Below are 21,640 nucleotides of genomic sequence, written 5' to 3'. Positions count from 1 at the left end.
CCTGCTCTCTGACACGTCACTAATCTGCCTCTCTACCTCCTCCTACATGGCAGGTGTTTCTCCTTTTAGCTGTACACGGATGAGGGGATGTCCAGCCCGTCTCTGCCCTGAAGCACCGGAGTCCATGGAGCCTGGCAGAATTCACGGGGCTTCTCCAGCTCCTGACGCTGGCTCAGAGAAGTCCGTCCGCAGGATCGCAGCGAGCGACTCGCCGATAGTACAAGGCACCGGATGGCTCTTTTCCCCGCTGTGGAGCCCCCGATCCAAGACGCGTAGCGGGGAATTTGTCCACAATTTGTCGAGCGACCAAGCATGGCTGGATGACCACTCTGATTTCACCAGGGAATACTTTTCACGAAGATCTTCAACGTAAGAATCCTTATATTCCAACCATAGCCTCCTATGTGTGATAGATAAGAATAAATGCGGTATACTTTTTAAACGTGGGATAATGAAGCGTGTTGAAAAAAAAAACTTTATTAGCAGTGTTATATATGACTAATTCATGATTTCTACAAAAACAATGTTGTTTTCTTTCTTTCTTTCTTTCTTTCTTTCTTTCTTTCTTTCTTTCTTTCTTTCTTTCCTGACCTTTGCTCTCCCACAAAGTGAGTCAATCTGTGCTGACTGTGATTTTAGGGTGAGCGGTCCTCAGCCAGAGATGTCGTGCATGAGTCCCAGGTTTCCCAGGAGCAGCTCTGACCACTCTAACCTGCTCACGATAGCTCCTCATCGCAGATCATCTGCTTCATTGACCAGCTCCCATCTGAACATCTCTCCTTCAGCAGACAGGCTCAACCCCCTCACTTCAAATCTCAGTTCCCATGAATGGATGGATCACTTGTGTCACTCCCCCTGCTCCCCTCGTTCTCCCCGCTCCTCCCGCTTCACATTCACCCCCTGCCGCCCCCTTTCCCCTCTTTGCCCTTGCTCTCCCTGCCCTTCACAGGTCCTGCCGCCTGTTGCCACAAAGACTGCTGCCTGTGGCCTCGGTGAAGGCTGCCCGTGGATGATGGGGCTCCTTGGAGGAGGCCTAAGAGGGATGGCCTCTGTTGCAGAGCTCTGTCAGGGAGCCGTCAACCACTCAGGAGAGCTGTTTTCAGCTGAAAGTGGTTCCCTCTCACTTGCAGGAAAAGACTGTGGTGGAAGGAGCAACTTGGAGGAAGTGGTGCCCTTAACAGCCCTCAGGAGCTGGAGCGAGAGCAGCCTGTACAGTCATCCACATCAGGAGCTGTTGAAGGGTGTCATGGAGTGTGTGTTGGCTACAGGTTCACCAATAAACCTGAGAGATGCATCTCAGGTAAATCTTGCTTATTTCATGAGTGCAGCTTGAGCTCTGACAAAGATGTTTACACACATGACACAATGGGAAATTTAAAATCAGGAATGAGGACATGTTGAGTCACCCACTTTCTCAAGGCTGGGTTTTAGTGACAACTTGGTTGTTTCGTGGCACATTGGAGAGCGTCAAACGCACCTATTTTTAATCCTTTTAGAGACTACTTCCACTGATAAACCTGTGATTAGGCTACTAAGATGGTGAAGCACCCTGCTAAAGTGCAGTGTGTGCTTCCCTGGCATACACCAACACACCCGCACAATGAGGGAAGATGGCACAGGCCACTTAAAAGGCTTACAGATGGTGTACTCTCCGGCTCTCTTTCTTTTCACCTCCAATGCCATTAGGGTTGAAGGCCATTTCCTGGGAGAGTTAATCCCTGGTCAGCCTGGTTTTTGAATGGATATTTTTTTTTAGGACTGATTAGAAATATGGCTCAGACAGCTGTAGCGCACCAGAATTTGAATAATAGAAAGTTAGGATAGGTGTTCAAATCTGTTGCTGCTGGATTAATTCAAGATCTGAAATACACAGAGGTGCTGAACACATGTCCACATGCATTTAATTCAGTGCTTACCTGTAGTATTGTGCAAATGTGTTGTTTCACCTCTGCAGGACCCCATTTTTAACGTGCATAACAATCAGTCATCAAAAATCAGGACTCTTTTGAGTGTTCCCATCAAGAACCACAGAGGAGAGGTATTGTTCATTATTTTCTGCTTAATCATGACAAATGTATTGGATACATACACGGTATTATGGAATATTTCATGAGAGTGTGTCCATGTTTTATAACAGAGGTTATAACCAACGTTGTAAACATTGTCTTCTTTCTGTGGACAGGTGGTTGGTGTAGTGGTGATGATCAACAAAATAAATGGTTGTGATGGTTCACTTTCTGCTTTTACAAACATGGATGAAAAGGTGAGAGACTGCAGATTAACAGAATTACTACAACACAGCAAAGTTTTATCACTTATACTTAAAAATAAAAAATAAAAATTTGAACCACGTGTAAGTGTCAGGCTACCTGGCAGCACTTAGTTTGAACTGAATGTGGGTGACTTTTATCGGACAGGTACTGTCCAATCATATGGACATGCTGGGGATGGTTCTGGAAAACATCCAACTATATGAGAGTTCTAGACAGGAAGCTAAACGCAGCCAGGTAACTCAACCCCCGAATAATATGTTATCTGTTTGTTTCTATGAGAACATGTATGCCCATGTGACATATCTATGAATGTATGTGCGTGTTTGCTAGGCTTTGATAGAGATGGCACAGGTGTTATCAAGGGAGCACCATTCTTTTGAGGCCTTGCTGAGTAAGATGGCTGCCACCATCATGCCCTTCACACATGCTCAGTTTTGCACCATCTTCATCCCCAGTGATCAAAATTCAGCCACGGACAAAGAGGTACATCATCCGCATTGCCTGATATATTTTCATTTTTTTCTTTCAAAATTCTAATTAAATTATATCATTAAAATCTTTCAAAACATCTGATTTTCTGATATTCTCTGTTCTTCCGGTGGCCTTTACATAGATTTCATTCTCACGTGTGATACACATGGAGTGTGAGGAGCTCGGATCAGCTTGCCAGATCTACAGAAGGTATTGCCTGCGCACTGATTATTTAATCCTTCCTATTTAGTGTTTCGTAATTTAATACCAGATGAGCGCATCATTTCCCAGGGAGCGTGACATCAGCGATGTAGATCCATCATATGCCTGTCGAACACTGACTGCTATGGAAACACTTAATATGGCAAGGAGTCCTGAGGAATCAATAAGGAGTATCATCTGCTGCCCTGTCAGAAACGAGAGGTCTGAAAATGTTATCGGTAAGTTCCTCTATTGACTGGCAGCATTGAATATTAATGATTTATGGCTCATCTATTAGCTACCCTCATGGTTTAATGTCACAAACTCAGATCTTTCAAATGCACCACTGCATTTCTTTCAAGGTAAGAAAAAAGATGGTACACAAGGTTAGGTACTTCTGATACAACCCTAAGCAACTCTTTGCAGGGCTATAACATGAATGGTTCAGCTTGAATTGATCAAGGTTACAAAATTATTCGATCAATGACCAATGAATTCGATTTTTTCTGTGAATTCAACAGAAAAAAAGGAAAATTTTCTCCAACCGTTTTGCCTGGATTGGTGACTAGTAGGACTTGTAAAGTCCCCTTCCAGACACCTCTCGAGCCACTAAAAAAATCATCCCAGATCAGAAGTAGAAGAAGCCCTGCCCTTATTTCCATCACTCTTCTCGGTTGCAAACTGAGACCATCTCCATCACACAGGATGACTGGAATGGTTTTTAAGATTGATATGTTGGAATCCCAGACTGTCTGAATTAGTGATTTTGATACTGTCATCGATATACTGCAGTTCCAAAGTGAAAATGCTCAGCGATGACCACTTTTTTGCTCATGATATATTCTCATTCTCACTTTCATTATTTCACCCACAATTTAACGAGTGAATTCCCTGACACACTCAAAAGGGGTCCCTTGGCCCTGATGCCCTGACGTAATGGATGTGGCAAGATTAAATAGCAATAGCATATGTGGTTAACATCATTCTTGAGTATTTACGTATGAGCATGCGACAAAGTCCTCTAAGGCAAGGATTCATCCAAGATTTGATAGGGCATACCTATTATAGGTTATGACCACTCATAGTTTGTAATAGAAAACAGAGAAATGAAAAATTACACTTGAGCTATCGCAATAGTTTACTTAAACTTTCACATGTATGTACGGATCAGTTCCCTTGTGTTGACTTCATTTCACCTAACAGTGCAAAGCTACTTTTCAGATGTCAACACAGTGATTTATATCCTTTATAGTCTTTTGATCTCCACTTGAACAGGTTTTCTAAATAATAACTGAATGTTTTTTAGTGACCCAAGGGGTCAAAATGTAAGGAATGTATGGCCAACTCCCATCCTGTCTTTGGCTTTTCTAAACAATCTGCCATTGTGACAACAAAATCTTGTTTTGATAGCTTGTGGGATTCTGTGTGATTTGGGAGGTTTCAGGCTGCGTCCACCTCATGTTACTCACAGTTCGGTTGATGCCACTCTTGCATTTTGCAGACAGACCCTCTCATAGAGCCTACAAACATGTGACCCTATTTTTCACTTCCTCATTTTCCATTTGCTTTTGATTCAAATGTACTGTTCACAACAACAATATGTTTCGCATTCACAACATCACATAGTGAGAATGGGCCGGTCTGCTCCCAAAGCCAGGACGTGTTTTATAACTTCTTTGTCAAACTGACTCAACTGCCTGTTTCTGTATTGTCACTTAGCCGTGTGCCAGCTGATGAACAAACGGAGCAGAGACTCCGGTGAATTGGAAGCCTTTAACCGGTATGATGAGCGCCTCCTGGAAGACCTGGCTGTGTACTGTGGCTTGGCCTTACAGTATGTTCAGGCTGTCCAGATAACTGAGGTGCGGAGGGCCAGTATACAAGTCACACAGGAGGTGAGAATGTACCTTTTTCTCATAGTATAGTGCTCATTTCTTTATCTGAGAGTCAAATGTATTTAGTCCCCACCCAAGAGGTAAAATATAACTATAGCACAGCTGTGGTTTAAGAAAATTTTATTGACATTGCAAAACAAAACATTCTGAGCATCTACATAAAGTCAAATTTTACAGACTACGTCTTCAAAATAGTCACCTGTAGTTGCCTTTGATCACAGCTCATTAAACACATGACCATCATGGCAGTAAGGTTTTCAAGATACCTCACCGCAGTCTCTCCCCTTGCAGTTTGAAGACATTCCCAGAGATAATGTAGATTTGCTGGTTCAAAGTCTTCCGGAGCAAGTTCTAAGGGAATGATGTTGGATGACTGAAGAGGACATCCTTCTCTTTCTTCTCCAAGCTGTTTTTGACAGCTTACAGGTGTGCTTTGAGTCATTGTCCTGCTGCATGCTAAAGTTAGGATATTTGAAACTAGCATGGTGCCACAAGCTGAAGTTATACCCATGTTGGTTGAGTACATCTTGGATTTTGTAAAGATCATCAACTTTACCTGCAGCAGAACACCTCCAAAGTGATCACCATCACCGATCATATTAGAAATAATTTTTATCTTTATTTGATGACAAACACAACCAAAATAGTTTGAACACTGACATGTCTCTCCGTAAGACTCTGTTCCAGCTATCCTCACTTTAGTCTTATGGACCTTGCTCGATCTCAGTCTCTTCTCTTTTTGTTGGGGTGTCAGAGTTGTTCCCTTCTAGAAACTTTGCCAGTCTGTTACCATGAGCTGTCTCTGGACCTTTGATGGCAATACTGTTGTGGCACATGTGTCATCAGGTTGAGCTGTCAGTTGAGGTAGAGTTAAGCATCTATCAGACAGACTACATACACAGAGAAAGTTATCTCCTGCAGAGGAAATTGCTCTGCGCTCCTCACTGTGGAGCAGGTCAGACTGAACTTCAGTGAACTGACTTAGAGGGAGTGTCTTCTGAGCTGCAGCGGCAGATATTGGTGTTTGTTTTGTAGGTTTAGTCTTGCCTTTTTTTTCTTCCAAATTTTTGAAAGAATGTTTGAAAACCTGGTATGGAAATCAGTATTTTTTAGATTATTCCTGATTGTCTTGAAACAAATTTTTGCAGAATGACAGAACGTGAGAGCAGAGCTGTCTGTTGCCCCTCAACCTTTTGAATCAGTTAAATGCCTTTCATAATTAAAAATAAAAAAACAATAGCAAAAAAAACAAAACAAAAAAAAACTTTTAGTCTAGAAAAGATGCTTGAGAGCTACATAACTTTAACATTCGTTGACACTGTTGTATAATAATGTTACATTTCACCAAAGCTGTGGTGGAAAGAATGAAATGAGTGTCTTTTAGGTGAATTCAGACTTCTGGAGGGTAATGCATTCATATGTTTGCAAAAACCTGAAATGTGTGTATTTCCTTTTCACAGGTTCTCGCCTATCACATTACTGCAACAGAGCAGGATATCCAGGCATTGCAGGTCATTTTTTTTCCTCATCTTGTAGAGTTTGAATGACAAGCAGGCACAATCTTAATGCAGCATAGTTGCAGTGTAATTGTGTCGTAGTTGTTGCTTAAAGTCAAAGTGAACCACAGAGTACAAACAGTCTTCATGAGTATGTACAACTTCTGACCACAACTTCAGCATTTCCCAGTATCAAGTACTTTTTGCAAAATCTTTGGGGAAAAAATGCGGCACACCAATTTGTTACCATAATTCACATATGTGCAAAGATAAACCATTGTCTATGCTCTAATCCTTTAGGCAACACCTCCATTATCTGTACTGAAACTTTCTAAAGATCTTCCACATTTCCCTGAATGAATCTTTCTGACATCTCTCACATTTACTCTGCTGTTTTTAGCTGCTCTGTTCTCCTTCACGTCTTGTATTTATCACAGTGTCTGTCATGGATTTTGTAGCTGTGTGACTGATTAACAGGCTGTCATCCCAACATTCACCTAATGCTCTAACAACTAATTGCTCTTGATCAGCTGTTATGGGTGCAGAGAGTGGCTAAAATTAACCTTCTCCTGCATGTTAAACTTAGATGGCTTACAGGGTGTGATGGAAAAGGTTGGAAAAGAATGGCATTTTTTTTATTAATGAGTGTTTGGCTGAATTCTCTGGACCTATGTGTATTTCAATGATGGGGTTCTGTTTTCAGGAGGTCAGGATTCCCCCTGCTGAATCATTGAACATTCTTGATTTCCATTTCTCCGATTTTGGCCTTCCAGAAGATCTGACCACCCAGGCCACTGTTCGCATGTTCCTGGACCTTAATTTGGTGCAGGAGTTTAATATCGATTACAAGGTAAATGACATAGTGAAATTAGATTTTACTGCAACAGCTGAGAGTATTTCATTAGATTAGAGTTTAATTGCTAAGAGTTCAAATTGAATAGAATAAATCCCTTATAGATCATTGCTTGATCACTATTGTGTAACCACAATTCCAAAAAAGTTGGGATTTTTCATAAAATCATTTGCTAATATTATGCACTGGTGTTTTATTCACAATAAGATGTACAAAACATATAAAATGTTGAAAGTGAGACATTTGACTATTTACTGAAAACAGCTGGAGGAACGCGTTGCAACTGATTAGGTTAATTGGCGACATGTCAGTAACATGATTGGGTATAAAAAAAGCACCTTTGAGAGGCAGAGTCTCTCAGAAAAAGGTTCAGTAATCTGCAAAAAGCTACATCAAGTAATTGTTAAGCAATTTAAGAATAATGTTCCTTGATGTAAAGTTGAGAAGACTTTGAATGTTCCATGGTAAATGGATTGTAGTTATAGAGCATGGTTTTCTAGTTTAGTTGACTTTAAGTGCTATTATGCTACCAGCCACAGTGTCATCAACTGAAAACATTAAGTGCATCATAAAATGCAAAATATGACAAGAGACCTGGAACTGTCGAGCCGCTAGAATCCTGTATTATAGAAGAATGGGAAAAGGTCCTGCCTCTGGTCTCAGTTCCAGGACATTTACAGACTGTTGTTAAAAACAGAGGGGATGCTTGTTGAGATATGAGTCAAATTCAAGATGAGCTAATATTTTTCATGATAAAGTAAAGCGTCACACTTTCAGCATTTTATGTGTACTATGTTCTATTGCGACTCAAATATTGGATTCTGAGAATTGCAAATCATCGCATTCTATTTTTTTATATATATTTTACACAGCATTCCAACCATTTTGGAATTAGGATTATTTACCATCTCTGATGCGTGTGTCTTCCCTCCAGAGTCTGTGCCAATGGGTCCTGAGTGTGAGACGTGGCTACAGGAGCAATGTGCCTTATCACAACTGGAGCCATGCACTGAGCACTGCTCAAAGCATGTTTGCCATGCTCATGGCTACAGACCAGCTCCAGGTTAGTGTGTGAGTGTGTGTGTGCCTCGGATGACCAGATAACTCACAAGGGAAATTTATGTACAATTAAAGTATGCCTAACCTGCATATTAGAAAAATTCCATGGTTATATTTTGTCATTTGATTAATAAGTTCAGAAGCTGAGCTGTTCTTAGGTTTATAGGGGTGTCCTTTGACTCACAGGGTTCCTCAGAGGTGGGTAAAGAGGGTTATTTTAGACCTCACTCAAACTTCTTAACTGGATTCTGTGAGAATTACACATCAGTTAAGTCTCTGCTGAGGGGATTTCTGTCGTTCACATATTTCAACACTCTCTAGACTCAGGAGAAATTGTGACTTTGTATTCATTTAATTTTTGTATCATGTCATCATTTTTAAAGTAACTGTAAAGAGAAGTGATTCGGAGTACATTGTATGTCTGATTTAAGAAACTCGTACATTTTACATTAAATGTTTAAAGGTGGTGGACGTATTTACATGTGTTTTTGGGTTCTTCAGGTCAGTCAGTCAGATCTGACATAGCTGAGTCCTACGGTGTAGAAATAAGTGTTTTAGCTTTTTATTCAAATCAGCGTAATGCAGAAATATGTGTTTTGAGTTTGTTTAGTCACAGAAAAATGTGTTATTAACTCTAAATCAAATATGAATGACGAGTAAATGAATACAGATTTTGAATATTCTGGTTACCTTCCACTTTTGTTCTAAGTTATCAACATTGTTGAATTGTGCATCTTACACTCTAATGGTGGGTGTGTTCTGCTCACAATTAAGCCAATATTTTAAAGTAACAGGAGTATGCCAGCAGGCAAGGGAGAGACTCAACCCAGTGGTCGCAGCAGTGGATCAATATATTAGCTCATCACAGCTGTCTCCAGTATAAGTTTGTAAAGCTGTGAAGTGAGAAATGAGGCAGATATTAGCAGTGATCTTCAACTCTCTGTTAAAGTGCCTCAATCAATCCAACAAGTGTCCACTGACAGTATTTACTCTCACAACTTTGGTTCTCTGTGTAGGTTTACATCCCTCAAATCTCCTTAAATAGTTGGTGCAGTGTGTGCACATACTATCCCCTTACATTGGCAATGTAAGATAGGTAACTTTCAATCCAAGCATAGATTAAAGCCTTTGTGCTAGCTGCAACCCCTCAAGCATCAGCACAAGTGCTGCATTTCAAGTTTTGCATTTCAATATTCTTCTGCATGTTAGGAAGGCTGTCCAAGCTCAATCAATTCTGCCATTCAGGAAAGCTAGTGGCCAGATACACAACAAGATGGCAGTGGTTGACTAGTCCGACGCTAATGTGTTGCTGTAGGCCTATTTATAACAACACAGTGTTGGAGACCAAAAAAAAAATTGCACAGATAAGATATAAACATGTTTAATTGTCCAACTCCAATAAAAAAAAAAGTTCTTTATCCCTTAACATGGTTTAAGCAACTATTATCTCAAACTTGCAACATGTTTCCATGTAAATTTCTTTCAACTCTTTTTAGCTTAAGGACATTATAACTGCACTTTAGATGTCATATATGATGAAAATGTATGCTGAAAATGTTTCACTTTTTTGCATACATTTTTTTATTGACTGGACATGTTTGTCTCAGTTGGCTGGCTCAACTGTTTTAATTATGCATTTGTGCTATATTTTCTCAATTAATATCACCAATTAATATCAATGTGGAAAAAAAGTAAGTCTTTTGTAGTAACTGTAACAGGTAATTATTTTCTGAAAATGAAACAAGTATTTAGTTATCTAAATCCTTGTATGCTTGTTCACGTATGCTTAACTTTTTCCAACCACACAAAAATGCATGTGAGATGACATTATGTATAAAACACAGCATATGTGCACAGATTGATTTCAATGTGAAAGAATTTTGGATACAGAGTTACAGACAGTAACAGCAACTATTTTTATGTGTCAGAACAATTTTTCCCGCCTGGAGATCTTAGCGTTGATGATAGCCACCCTGAACCATGACATCGACCACAGAGGAGTCAGTAACTCCTACATAGAAAGGTAAACATCGCCACGCCCTTTCTGCTGTTTAATATTTTGTTTGCCTGTTTTACTCAATTGAAAAGTATTACTATATCAGTGACTACATGTTGTACATGTGTTTTGTCAATCACTCCCTGCTTATATGCAGTCAATATACTGTTGTTTTTTCTCATAGGTCTCAGCAGCCTTTAGCTCAGTTGTATGGACACTCCTCCCTTGAGAACCACCACTACAACCTGTGCATGTTCATCTTAAACAATGATGTAAGACATGATCAAGTGAACTTTTCATTTTTTTTGACCAGTCTGCAAGTATGTTGTATTTAAATGATTTTGTTTGATCTTCCCTCTTGTAAATCTTGTCACATTCCATTGTTTTTTCTCTTTGGGCCCTTTATCTGTCTGTTTCTGTTCGTCTTGTTTCGTCTCACTTCACTTCTACATTCAGATTTATATCAGACACATCCACAGATCGCAGCAAAGACTTGTCAAGTAAATGAACTGAGACGTGAAAACGAAATGAAACGAACTGTCATTCGTAACATTTTTGTGCCTGACTATCTCTGGTGGTCACCAAGTGGTTTGTCTCTCGACTCATGCCAGGGGAGTCAGATTCTCAGCGGTCTGTCAGTGGAGGAACACAAAGCTGTGCTACACATGATCAAAAGGGCAATCCTTGCCACTGACCTGAACGTCTACATGCAGTAGGTCTACAAACACCGAATGTCAAAGAAACTGTAGTTTAAGCCTTATATAGAAATTGTTCTGACCCTTGTTTCTTCTCGCTGTTCTTTAGGAGAAGAAAAGACTTCTTTACCCTTGCTGAGAAAAGTAGAGTCAACTGGAAAAGTGAGAAACAAAGAGATTTGCTGAGGTGAGAGACAAAATGATATGAATCAGTGTATGTCCTAACGACGTATTTAACAGAGCAGGGTTGGGAGTTGTCTTTTAAGTTATTCATTTACCCAACAGATCGATGTTAATGACAGCGAGTGACCTCTCTGCTATCACAAAGCCTTGGCCTGAACAAAAAAGGGTTGGTCTTGCAAAATGCTTTTCATATGAACAAACACCCCGTGCTTCATCTCTCAGTAATTTTGAGTCAACCTCAACCTTGACTTTAGTTTTTCTCTCAACAGATTGCCAACCTGGTTGCTATGGAGTTCTTTGCACAAGGCGACAAAGAGAGGGAGGAATTCAAAATCAAACCCATTGTAAGTCGTGCCAGTTATGAGTTATACCATTCAATCGATCCTCAAAATCCACTGTACCCTTCTGTTGCCAAACGGAAGATTATGAGCAGAAAATCTACAAATACATGCTGGTGTAAAGTGTTGCCACATATAAACAACATGAAATCAAAGTGGAAGTGCCTTAGAGGCAGACTAAGCAGGATATTGATAAGAAAGAAGCAAACAAAAAAAAGAATGAATTAAAAAAAATTAACGTACAAAAGTAATCTCTCTCAGTGTGTTGGTGTTTTGCTGTGCAGAGACACATTTTTTGGCTTGTTTGCTTCTAGTTACTGTGCAAAACCACCCCTCACGTCTTTATATGTTAACTGGCAAAATGGAACAATTTACTGGAACAAAAATGGAAATATGGTGATAAAAAATAGAGTTTGTACAATTCTAGCAAACTTAAAAGTTAGCATTTATTGGAACCACATTCATTCTTGAACACAGCCTGAACCCTCATGGACAAGCTTTTTTGTAATTTCTTTACGTAGTCTTCAGGAATAGTTCTCCAGACTTCTTGAAGGACACTCAAAAGCTTTTCTTTGTTTCTGCCTTTTGTTCCGTTCTCTGTCAAGTACAAATGTTGAGATCTGGGCTCTGGGGAGGATTTATCACTCCATCAGACCTGTTGCCACTGATTTTCAGTCCAGTTTTCAGTCCATCATTAGGAAATGTTGCTTATCTTACCTTGCTTTTAAAGCGAGGTTTCAGCAAACAGTAGATCGATCAACTGAGGAGCCAGATGTAGCTCTCATGTCCTGTGTGAGCTCGAGAAAGACATTGCTTTCAGATACTGTTCATCTATTGTAGATTGTATTTTCTTAGGCCTGCCACTTCATTTGTCCTCCACTCGTCCAGTTTCCTCAAATGTTTTGAGAACACCCTGTGCACCATGAAGTAATATCACCCTGTTGAAGCAAAAATATATGTATATATGTATATACATGTGTTTTTTAACTGTATTATCTTTAGCATTTTTTGTAGATGTTTATGTTTATGTTTATGTTTATGTTGTTTATGTTTATGTATTTAGCAGATGCTTTTATCCAAAGCGACTTACAAATGAAGATTTAACAAGCTACATAAAGCTAACAATAAACTACATAGAAGGAACCCACTAGTCTGACTCTGTCAGAGGTGACAGAGTAGAGATAGGGTGCAGGCATAGAAGGAAGTGCAGAAAGATAAAGTGCAAAGATAGAGGGGGTAGGGAAGTACAAGGTAAGTGCTAGGATAGGAGATGCTCTCTGAAGAGTTGGGTTTTCGAGAGTGTCTTGAAGATGGACAGGGACACCCCTGTTCTGGTAGGGCTTGGTAGGTCATTCCACCATCGTGGGACGACACATGAAAAGAGTTTGGATTGTCTTAGGCGTGGTGTAGGCACTGCTAGATGACAATCCTGGGACGAACGGGACCAAGTTGTGACATAAGCCTTTGCAAGAGCATTCAAGTAGATGGGAGCCGTTCCATTAAGCTCTTTGTAGGCTAACATCAGTGACTTGAATTTGATGCAGGCGGCTAAGGGTAGCCAGTGGAGTTCAGTGAACAGAGGGGTGACGTGTTCTTTTAGGCTGATCGAAGACCAGACGCGCCGCCGCGTTCTGGACCATCTGCAGAGGTTTCATAGTATAGGCTGGGTGACTAGTTAGGAGAGCATTGCAGTAGTCAAGGCGGGAGATGGCCATGGCCTGCACCAGGAGTTGGGTGGCATGTTGGGTTAGGTATGGTATGATCTTTCTTATGTTTAGTAATGCAAAGCGGCATGAACGAGCAACCGAGGTAACGTGATCTTTGAAGGTTAGTTGGTCATCAATCATGACACCCAAGTTTCTTGCAACCTTTGATGGAGCAAGAGATAGGGATTCAGTTTGGATGCAGATGCTGTGGTGTATGGTTGGTTTGGCTGGGAAGACAAGCAGTTCAGTTTTTGGGAGGTTAAGTTTGAGATGATGGACTTTCATCCATGTTGATATGTCAGAGAGACACTCTGAGATTCGTGCTGAGACCGTGTGGTCGTCAGGTGGGAATGACAGATAGAGCTGGGTATCATCAGCATAACATTGGTATGAGAAGCCATGTGATCGGATGATCTGTCCCAGTGAGTTGGTGTATATGGCAAAGAGAAGAGGTCCCAGTACTGAACCTTGGGGGACCCCTGTGGCGAGGTGGTGCGCTGCAGAAGTGTGACCAAGCAAGGATACTTTGAAAGACTGACCAGTGAGGTATGATTCAAACCAGGAGTGTGCTCTCCCTGTGATACCCATGCTAGAGAGTATGGACAAAAGGATACTGTGGTTGACAGTGTCAAATGCTGCTGATAAGTCGAGCAGGATAAGTACAGAGGACTTAGCTGTCGCTCTGGCTTCTTTTAAGGCTTCTGTCACAGCCAACAGAGCCGTTTCGGTGGAGTGTCCACTTTTAAACCCAGATTGGTTTGGGTCAAGGAGGTTGTTATGTGAGAGGTAATCTGTGACCTGCTTAAAGACGCCCTTTCAATGATTTTAGACAGAAACGGGAGGAGAGAGACCGGCCGATAATTCTCCACATGAGTTGGAGGGAGGGAAGGTTTCTTGAGCAGCGGTGTAACCTGAGCTTGCTTGAATGTGGTAGGAAATGTGCCCAATGTCAGTGAAGCATTAATCACATGCGTGACTGCTGCAGTTACAGTAGGAGCAATGGATTGGAGAAGATTAGTAGGAACGGGGTCCAGCGGGCATGTAGTAGGACGGCAACATGTGAGAAGTTTAGACACCCTGCTCTGAGCGAGAGGGGTAAATGAGGAAAATGATGCAGTAGGACTTCTGCATGCAGATTTTGTGGTACAAGGTTCGGTAAACTGTTTGCTTATAGCTGCCACTTTGTCAGTAAAAAATTAGGCAAAGGTGTCTGGTGTTAGATTGGTAGCAGGAGGCGGAGGATTAAGTAGAGTTTTGAAGGTGGAAAAAAGTTTCCGGCTGTCAGTAGTACTATGAATCTTGTTGATATAGAAAGACTTTTTTGCATCAGTAACACTGGATGTGAATGATGACAGTAGCGCCTGGAGTTTAGCTAGATCTGCAGGATCTTTTGACTTGTGCCATTTCCTTTCGGCAGCTCTGAGATTGGTGCGCAACGCGCGGAGAGTATCATTAAGCCAGGGGTGAGACGATGCAACTTAAGAAATGGAAACAAAGGATGCGTCTTTGCAACAGGCTGCTGGTAGCAAAGTGGCTGAAGAAAATATTTTAAAGAAATTATTTGCGCAGTTGTCTGTAATGTCCAAGTCTGAGACGTTGGTCCTTAATTAGAAGAGGTGGATGCCTACTCTGACGTAGGACTGTGTTGTTGTCTTAAGTGTAGGAGTTTGGGCTTCATGGGATTGCCTGCAGTGATGCGAATGCTGCACTGGTCTGTTTTGATAAAGAGAGAGCTGAGCCAAAAAGACAGGCTATGAATTTTGCATTCAACCTACAAATTAACACTCAAATATATTTATGAGCTGTGGCCTGTGACCCAAAGAACGAGACCACAATTTAACCGGCCAAAAGGAAATCCCTCAAAGGGGTCCCTGGACGCTCAGAGTACAGTTGCGTTTCCTCTACATCAAAAAGAGCCAGTTGAGGTAGTTCGGCATCTGACCTGCTCTGAGGGTGAGGTTTTTCGGACATGTCCAAAAGATCCAGGACCCAGGATTTTTCTAAGGAGAGGTAATGTTAGAAAAAGCATGTGGTTTTCAACCATGGCTATTCTAATGACCAATGTGCACTTTCCTCTCATCAGGACATAATGAACAGAGAAAACAGCACCCGTCTGCCTCACATGCAAGTTGAATACATTGACGAGATCTGCTATCCACTATACAAGGTGCGTTATTGCTGGAGGTGTTTAATGTCTGTGAATGTATACACGTTACACTGCATGCTTGCATTTGTTTTTGCATGTTTGCCACAAAAGATCGTACAGTGTTGTCTGTGTTTCTGTCCATCTCTCTCGAACTGTGCCCTCAGCTTCTGTCAACCATCCGCTCTTTGTCATCCTCAGGCTGTATCAAAACTGTTCTACGCCTGCACTCCACTGATGAATGCTTGTAAGAAGAACAGAGAAAACTGGCTACAATTTGCTGAAGATGCAAAGGAAGAAAAACATCAAAGCAGTCGTAATTCAATCCTGGAAAGAGAGGGAAGCAATGAGGAAGACACACAGACAGAGGAGTAGAACAATGGAGAGAAAACGGAAACATGCGGCTTTTGAGAAGTCAGAACAGAAGGAAATCTTACCAAGCAATCTGTTACTCTCCATCTTCTCTTGGACACAGCATACAAATTTAGAGCATATTGTCGTGCATGAGCAATGTGAACTCTCATTGACCTATTTAATTGGCACTTAAACTGTGAATATCTGCCAAATAAATTTGAACATTTTCATTTTGAAGTCTATCAGAAGATCTTTTCCCTTTTTTTTAATCACTCCTATACTGATAATTGCAAATTTGCAAATGCATAAATAGGCTCTTGATTGTGTGCAGTCTGAACATTTGCAAAAAGTAGTGCTTTCCAGCCTCAAGTTATCAAATGAGGACATTCATTTTGTGAAGTTTTATTCAGGTTTTATGTACTCGGGGAGCATATTTCTATTGAGATAAAATGTGTTATTTTTATAATATTAAGGAGATAGGCACAGTAGTTACAGTACCTCTTGTTATCACTCGCTTTTCAGCCTGTTTTTGACATGTAACTCAACCTGCAGTTTTGATAATGTCCTTGTAAAATAAACATCTTGATGTACTTGTATATCTTGGCTATAAAGCTTTCTGACGTCGTAGAATTCAAAAATGCTCATGGCTCGTCACTCTCTGTGATCAGTGTGATCATCCTTTAACTGTAAGGTTGCTGTTTCTATCCCAAACGTGTCCAGTCTACATGTTGAAGTAGGACAAGATGCATACCAAGAACCCCCCATCACCCCTGACGTGTTGGCACTTTGGATGAAAGTATCTGCTGATTCTGAAAAGTATTCTTGTGGTTTGTGTCAATATTGTCCAAAACTTCTGGTTCTGAATTGCTTGCAAAAGTTTCTTTTTTTATTTCTTTTTTTTTTTTATCATGAATCATTTCAGTTAATTCAATTCACATTTTCCACATATGCCATAATTTTGTTGCACACAATATTTTGAAAAGCTGCATTATTTATAGACTTGATATAATAAATTATTATTAATAGATGGCCGGGGACAGTTTATTTATTTATTTACTTGCATGCAACTGCTGCGCTGATCCTATTCGGCCTCTGGGGGGTACTGATGCGCGTTAACGTGGCGAAGCTGATGCTGCTATAAATCTGCAGAAGAAGACAGCGACGGAGAGACAAGAGGAAGAAAATGACAGGGCGCGCAAAAAGAAAACCTAAATCAATTCAGGTAAATTTATGGAGCTTTGACTCCCTTTGTTGGGTCTCAGAAATGTTTGTTTAAAAAACGCTTTCCTCCGGCAGTAAGGTGTGTTGTGCATGGTTTCCAGGGCTCTTCTAGCAAACATTTGTGAAATACAGTGTATAGAACAGTTGGACATGCTGACTGAGCAGCGGTGCTTGGACGACAACATGGCAGCTGCTGCTGACTGATGCTGCAAACCTGCCTCTTCAGAGACGCTTGTGGTTTCCTATCAGTAGCACTCAGTCACCGACCTGTGTACAGTGTTTATGGTAGCTAGGCAAGGCTCTTGGCGTTAGCGTTAAACGCCTCGCTATTCTGCGCGAGAGAATTGTCTACAAGTCGTGATTTGATTGGTGCTTTTATTCATTAAGGCCAGAAAGATGCTTTAACAGCTGATTTGATTTAGCAAAGCTTTCCCAAAACCCATTGGATAGAAGAGTTGGGCCCTTTCTACAAAGTACACCGAACTCAACTCAGGTGCACGTGCACTTCAACAACAGTTGCCAAGACACTGATAAAACCTGACCTACTTACTTTAATGGAAGTCACTTTGTACGGGGGGGTGGTAACATTTTTGGAAGAGCTTCCTTAGTAAAACAATCACATCCATCTCAATTAACAGTGAATGTGCATAGTTGTACCCTAATGCACCAAATAAACTGACAGAATCACATGATTGATTGTTGTTTCATTTTATCAGGACTCTGGCTCCACTAATGGAGTTGTGAAGAAAGCCCGAACTGATGAGTCCAAAGCTGTGCCACTGTCAGGAGTGAATTCCGAGCAACGTGATGAGATGGCACAACTGTATGGTTTCCAAATGCCAGAGGATCTGTTCCACTTCTGGGATTTCTGCAATAAACTTTGTCCTGAGAACCCCTGTGGTATATTCTCAACAATAACTTTTATTTTATCACAGTAATGTGCACTTCTGAAATTCGTTTTTCTCTATAGACTTTTAGGAAACAAGTCAGATCCTTGAATATATTTATTTATTTTTAATAATTCTTAGCCAGTTGAAAATCTGTTGGGATGCACTAAATGCCAGAGAGTGTACTAGCAACAAATAGATGATAGCAGTACAGCATTAGGTAAGACCTGAAGTTCTCTTTGTTGCCACTACTTTTGCCTGAAAATGTATTGTCTGAGGATTTCTTCTGTATAGAGTCGATGGCATTGTTAACAGCACTGCTGTGTTGAATACACCTTTTATCTGTCAATTTAGACTGTTGAGAGGTCACATAGGTTTATCAGATGCAACAGGAATCTTCAGCTCAGATGTTGAACTGGTCTTTCTGTGTTTTCTTAGACCATCTGAGACAAAGGGAAGCTTTTGGAAAATTTGATTACGTAAAAGAGAGTAGACCCCCTCCGCTCCTCCGCATTTGGAGGTACTAGCTGAGGTGGGTTGGACGCCTCCTTTTTAAGGATTTTTTGGGCACATTCAGCCAGACAAAGGCTTGGGTTTGAGGCTGGACTAACTCTGGTCTGAAAGCCACGAGGAACTGGAGAAGGGCCATCCCTGCTCTACCTGATGCTACAACAAACTCTGACTGAGCTGCTGGAACATTAGATTGATGGTTACTTCCATTTTGTGAGTAAAGTGTGTTTTCTGTAGTTCTGTAGCTGTCAGTGCTGTGTTTGCAGGTGCACTGAAGGACGTGCTGGGCTTGCAGCTGGTTGGTCCTTTTGACATTTTGGCTGGAGCTCATAGAAACTCCAAGAATTCTCAGCCAAACGTCCACCTTCACTGGAGGTATTTCTATGACCCCCCAGAGTTTCAGACTATCCTTCGTGGGAGTGAGGAAAGCCAGCATCACATGGGCTACTACAGGTATAAAACTGCTTTTATTACAACCTTGTTGCTATGATTTTATCAACGACAGTGACAGAACACAGTTGGAAATTGATGATATGGAAACAGTATTGAATACATTTTAGGGCGATTGTCGATGCTAGTTACTTTATTTTGTATTAAATATTGTTCCCCAAATCTTTCAGAGACACACCAGACTCCCTTCCTTCGTTTGTTGGGGAAAATGAAGCTAAGAAGGGCTGTACTGTAACACAGATGGGGGACAACATGTTTGCTGCAGTCTAGTGAGTAAAAGCCAACGTATATTAATTGTTATTTTCAGTAGTTGAACATACTGGGGCGGGAAGCAGAGCTGATACCGCTGTGCTTTTCTTTATCTTACTTTCTGTTGGTCTGTGTGATCTCTCCTCCATTAGCCTGCATCTGCTGAGAAAGAGGAAAGAGAGGGGCAGTAAAAGATCAGGGGAAGAAGATTTGGAAAACCTGGAGGCAAAGCTGAGAGAGAGGGCAGAGACTCTGGGCCTTTCTTTAGAGCAGAAGACCAAAGCGATGAAGCAGAGAGACAAGAAGGTAACATGCACAGTGGAGCAAAAAGAAAAGAAAGTTTAGCTTTTTCTGGACATCCACTTTTGTACCAGTGTCATTCGCAACTGCTTATATTTGGGATTTAAACATCACTGAAGTGAAGACAACCAAAAAGTCATTTTTAGATTGGAATATCCTAACTTTTGACCTCATCTATAGTACCAAGGCCAAACCAGAGATATTCTGCTTTGAGTTGGCACTTTGTAATGACAAGTCGTTGTCAAACCGCAGGTGGTCACCAAGACGTTCCACGGCGCCGGCATCGTTGTGCCTGTAGACAAGAATGATGTAGGATACAGAGAACTACCGGAAACAGACGGTGAGCTTGTATATCTGAAGGTGTTTTTCCATCACTGCTCATAGATGATGTGAACCCCTGTAAGTATGGAGTATGCAGTTTTTCTTTATTCATATACATATATACTTTCACCTCTGCCTTCCTAGCTGGTCTGAAAAAGATCTGTAAAGCCATTGCAGAAGCACGAAATGACGAAGAGCGCGTCAAAGCCTTCGGACCGGTCCAAGAGATGATCACGTTTGTTCAGTTCGCCAACGACGAGTGCGACTATGGAATGGGTTATGAACTAGGGATAGACCTCTTCTCTTATGGGTCTCACGTAAGTCTTTTAAAGTTTTGAGTAACGGGTCTGCAATGCTTTGAATGTAACTATAAATTATGGGATAAGGAAGAAAGGGGGGAAAAATGTTAGCAACAATTAGAAATATTGGATGGTTATATGTATTTGACACAAAAACAAAGGAAATCTCTCCCCTGAGAAAAACTTGTATATTACGGACTTTTTAAAGCTGAGATTTTAAACGTTGGCTTTGCTTTTTCTCCAGGAAACAACTTGATTTTACTCTTAACCCTTCAGACCTCAGGCTTCTTTTTAGAAATAATAATAATAAAAAAAAAGCTTAGATAAAGTTGAAGGTTTTCTGTAAAACGTTTTATTTCTCAGCTTGTGAAAGAAAACCTGAAAGCAGGAAATGAAAACCGTTTAAGAGGTTAAAACTTCAGATTTCATTGTAAATTGACTTTTTCATCATGGTTTTCGGTTATTTTTTTTACAGCAGTGATAAACATGAAGAATTAATCGTGTCTTCAAAATGTTGATGCACCACAATTGAAAGTTAGAATTCTGCACAACACATGGAGGTGGAGGTCAAAGACGTATATCGTTTATCTTGTGTTTTCTCTCTCCTCCAGTACTTCCACAAGGTTATCAAACAGGTCCTGCCCATGGCCTACAGCTTGCTGAAAAGGAACTTGTTTGGTGAAATTTTGGAGGCCCATCTTTCCAACCGTAGCCATGACAACCTAGACCAACTCTCTGCACATTGAGGGGAAAAAAAAGAAAAAGAAAGAAGACTCCAAAGTAAAGTAGTGTTTGACCGTTTGGCTCTCAAAAGCTTTCCCACCATACGTCCTCGTCTCCTGTTGTTTGTCATTGTTGGTGTTTTGTGGTGGTTTTGGTGCTGCTGTCACTGATGGAAGCCAGTTCAGTGATGTCTTGTTTGTAAAAGTTAGATGTCTAATAAAGCATTTTTATATTTTTACTGGTTTGTTTTTGTGTGTCTCACCCGCTCCATGAATCCTTAATCTAATGTTTTACATCTAGACTGCGCCGCGGTTGTTGTCTCCGATGTAGCTTAGTTTCGTTTTTAGCTTTAGATCAACGGAGTGGAATATTTTTCGGTTAAGCCACTGGCTGATGATTAGTTTTATAGGATGTTTTCATCGTGATACCCTGCAGTGGTGTCTGAGAGACGCGTGCGTCATTGTTGTGACGGTTTCTAATGAGAAGATCAGCATTAGGTGATGGAAGTGTTCTAATTCAGTTGTTCTGTTTTAAAAAAAAAAAAAAAAATGAATTTGCAAGTATTAATGTTTCCACACAATGAAGAACCCCTAAAAACAAGGTCAGATGAAGATGTGCGAGGGACCAAAAAAAAAACCAAACATTTGCTGCTTCTGTCGTGGAAAAAATACTCCTCAACATCAGGATTACATTTAGTCAGAAATATACTTAAAGCAGCCAGTTGTTATAATGCACATGTGACCATGGTTAAAGGTGCTACACTGCAGAACTATTCAAAAAGGGAGCACTCATTATCATAGAGATGATTATCTTGTCTTGATCAAGAGCTTCTCTACATATTGTCAGCAAACTGATATGATGAAGCCTCCAATCCACCCATCTTTGTTAAGCTTTAAAATCTGCCATTCTCTGTCTACTGCTTTTTTCTAAGATTAAATTTGACTTGATCCACTAATTCCATCAGACTTTTTGTTTGTTTAAGGTGTTAGTAAAACTTCATCCCCACACTGAACCTTT

The 21,640-nt window shown here is 40.7% G+C and overlaps 2 protein-coding genes across 3 annotated transcripts; both read left to right on the top strand.

Moving 5' to 3' along the window:
* On the top strand, positions 1 to 15,905 carry pde5aa (phosphodiesterase 5A, cGMP-specific, a). 2 transcript variants are annotated; one of them, XM_072383846.1, is made up of 20 exons: positions 1 to 369; positions 640 to 1,300; positions 1,955 to 2,038; positions 2,183 to 2,263; positions 2,418 to 2,507; positions 2,604 to 2,756; positions 2,887 to 2,954; positions 3,036 to 3,184; positions 4,665 to 4,840; positions 6,301 to 6,351; positions 7,040 to 7,186; positions 8,124 to 8,252; positions 10,177 to 10,271; positions 10,429 to 10,516; positions 10,856 to 10,956; positions 11,049 to 11,126; positions 11,225 to 11,288; positions 11,392 to 11,466; positions 15,250 to 15,333; positions 15,511 to 15,905. In XM_072383846.1, exons 1-20 carry the CDS (start codon positions 47 to 49, stop codon positions 15,682 to 15,684), a joined length of 2,871 nt encoding a protein of 956 aa, XP_072239947.1. In that variant the 5' UTR covers positions 1 to 46; the 3' UTR covers positions 15,685 to 15,905. The 2 variants fall into 2 exon arrangements, with proteins under 2 accessions (XP_072239947.1, XP_072239948.1); XM_072383847.1 differs by lacking the exons at positions 10,856 to 10,956; positions 11,049 to 11,126; positions 11,225 to 11,288; ... (1 more) ...; positions 15,250 to 15,333; positions 15,511 to 15,905 and adding an exon at positions 10,701 to 10,831.
* An 863-nt stretch (positions 15,906 to 16,768) lies between these two features.
* hpf1 (histone PARylation factor 1) lies at positions 16,769 to 20,861 on the top strand. The gene is given in 8 exon segments (XM_072383311.1): positions 16,769 to 16,885; positions 17,601 to 17,784; positions 18,548 to 18,734; positions 18,902 to 19,000; positions 19,133 to 19,286; positions 19,533 to 19,620; positions 19,746 to 19,918; positions 20,512 to 20,861. Coding segments are annotated over 8 exon segments (1,137 nt in total). The 3' UTR covers positions 20,647 to 20,861.
* The last annotated feature ends 779 nt before the right edge of the window (positions 20,862 to 21,640 follow it).

This window comes from Leuresthes tenuis, unplaced genomic scaffold, assembly GCF_036924035.1.
Source record: "Leuresthes tenuis unplaced genomic scaffold, fLeuTen1.0.hap1 SCAF_4, whole genome shotgun sequence".
NCBI classification, from domain to species: domain Eukaryota; kingdom Metazoa; phylum Chordata; class Actinopteri; order Atheriniformes; family Atherinopsidae; genus Leuresthes; species Leuresthes tenuis.
Note: the sequence above shows the minus strand (reverse complement) of the source record. Positions and strands in the feature narration are given on the sequence as shown.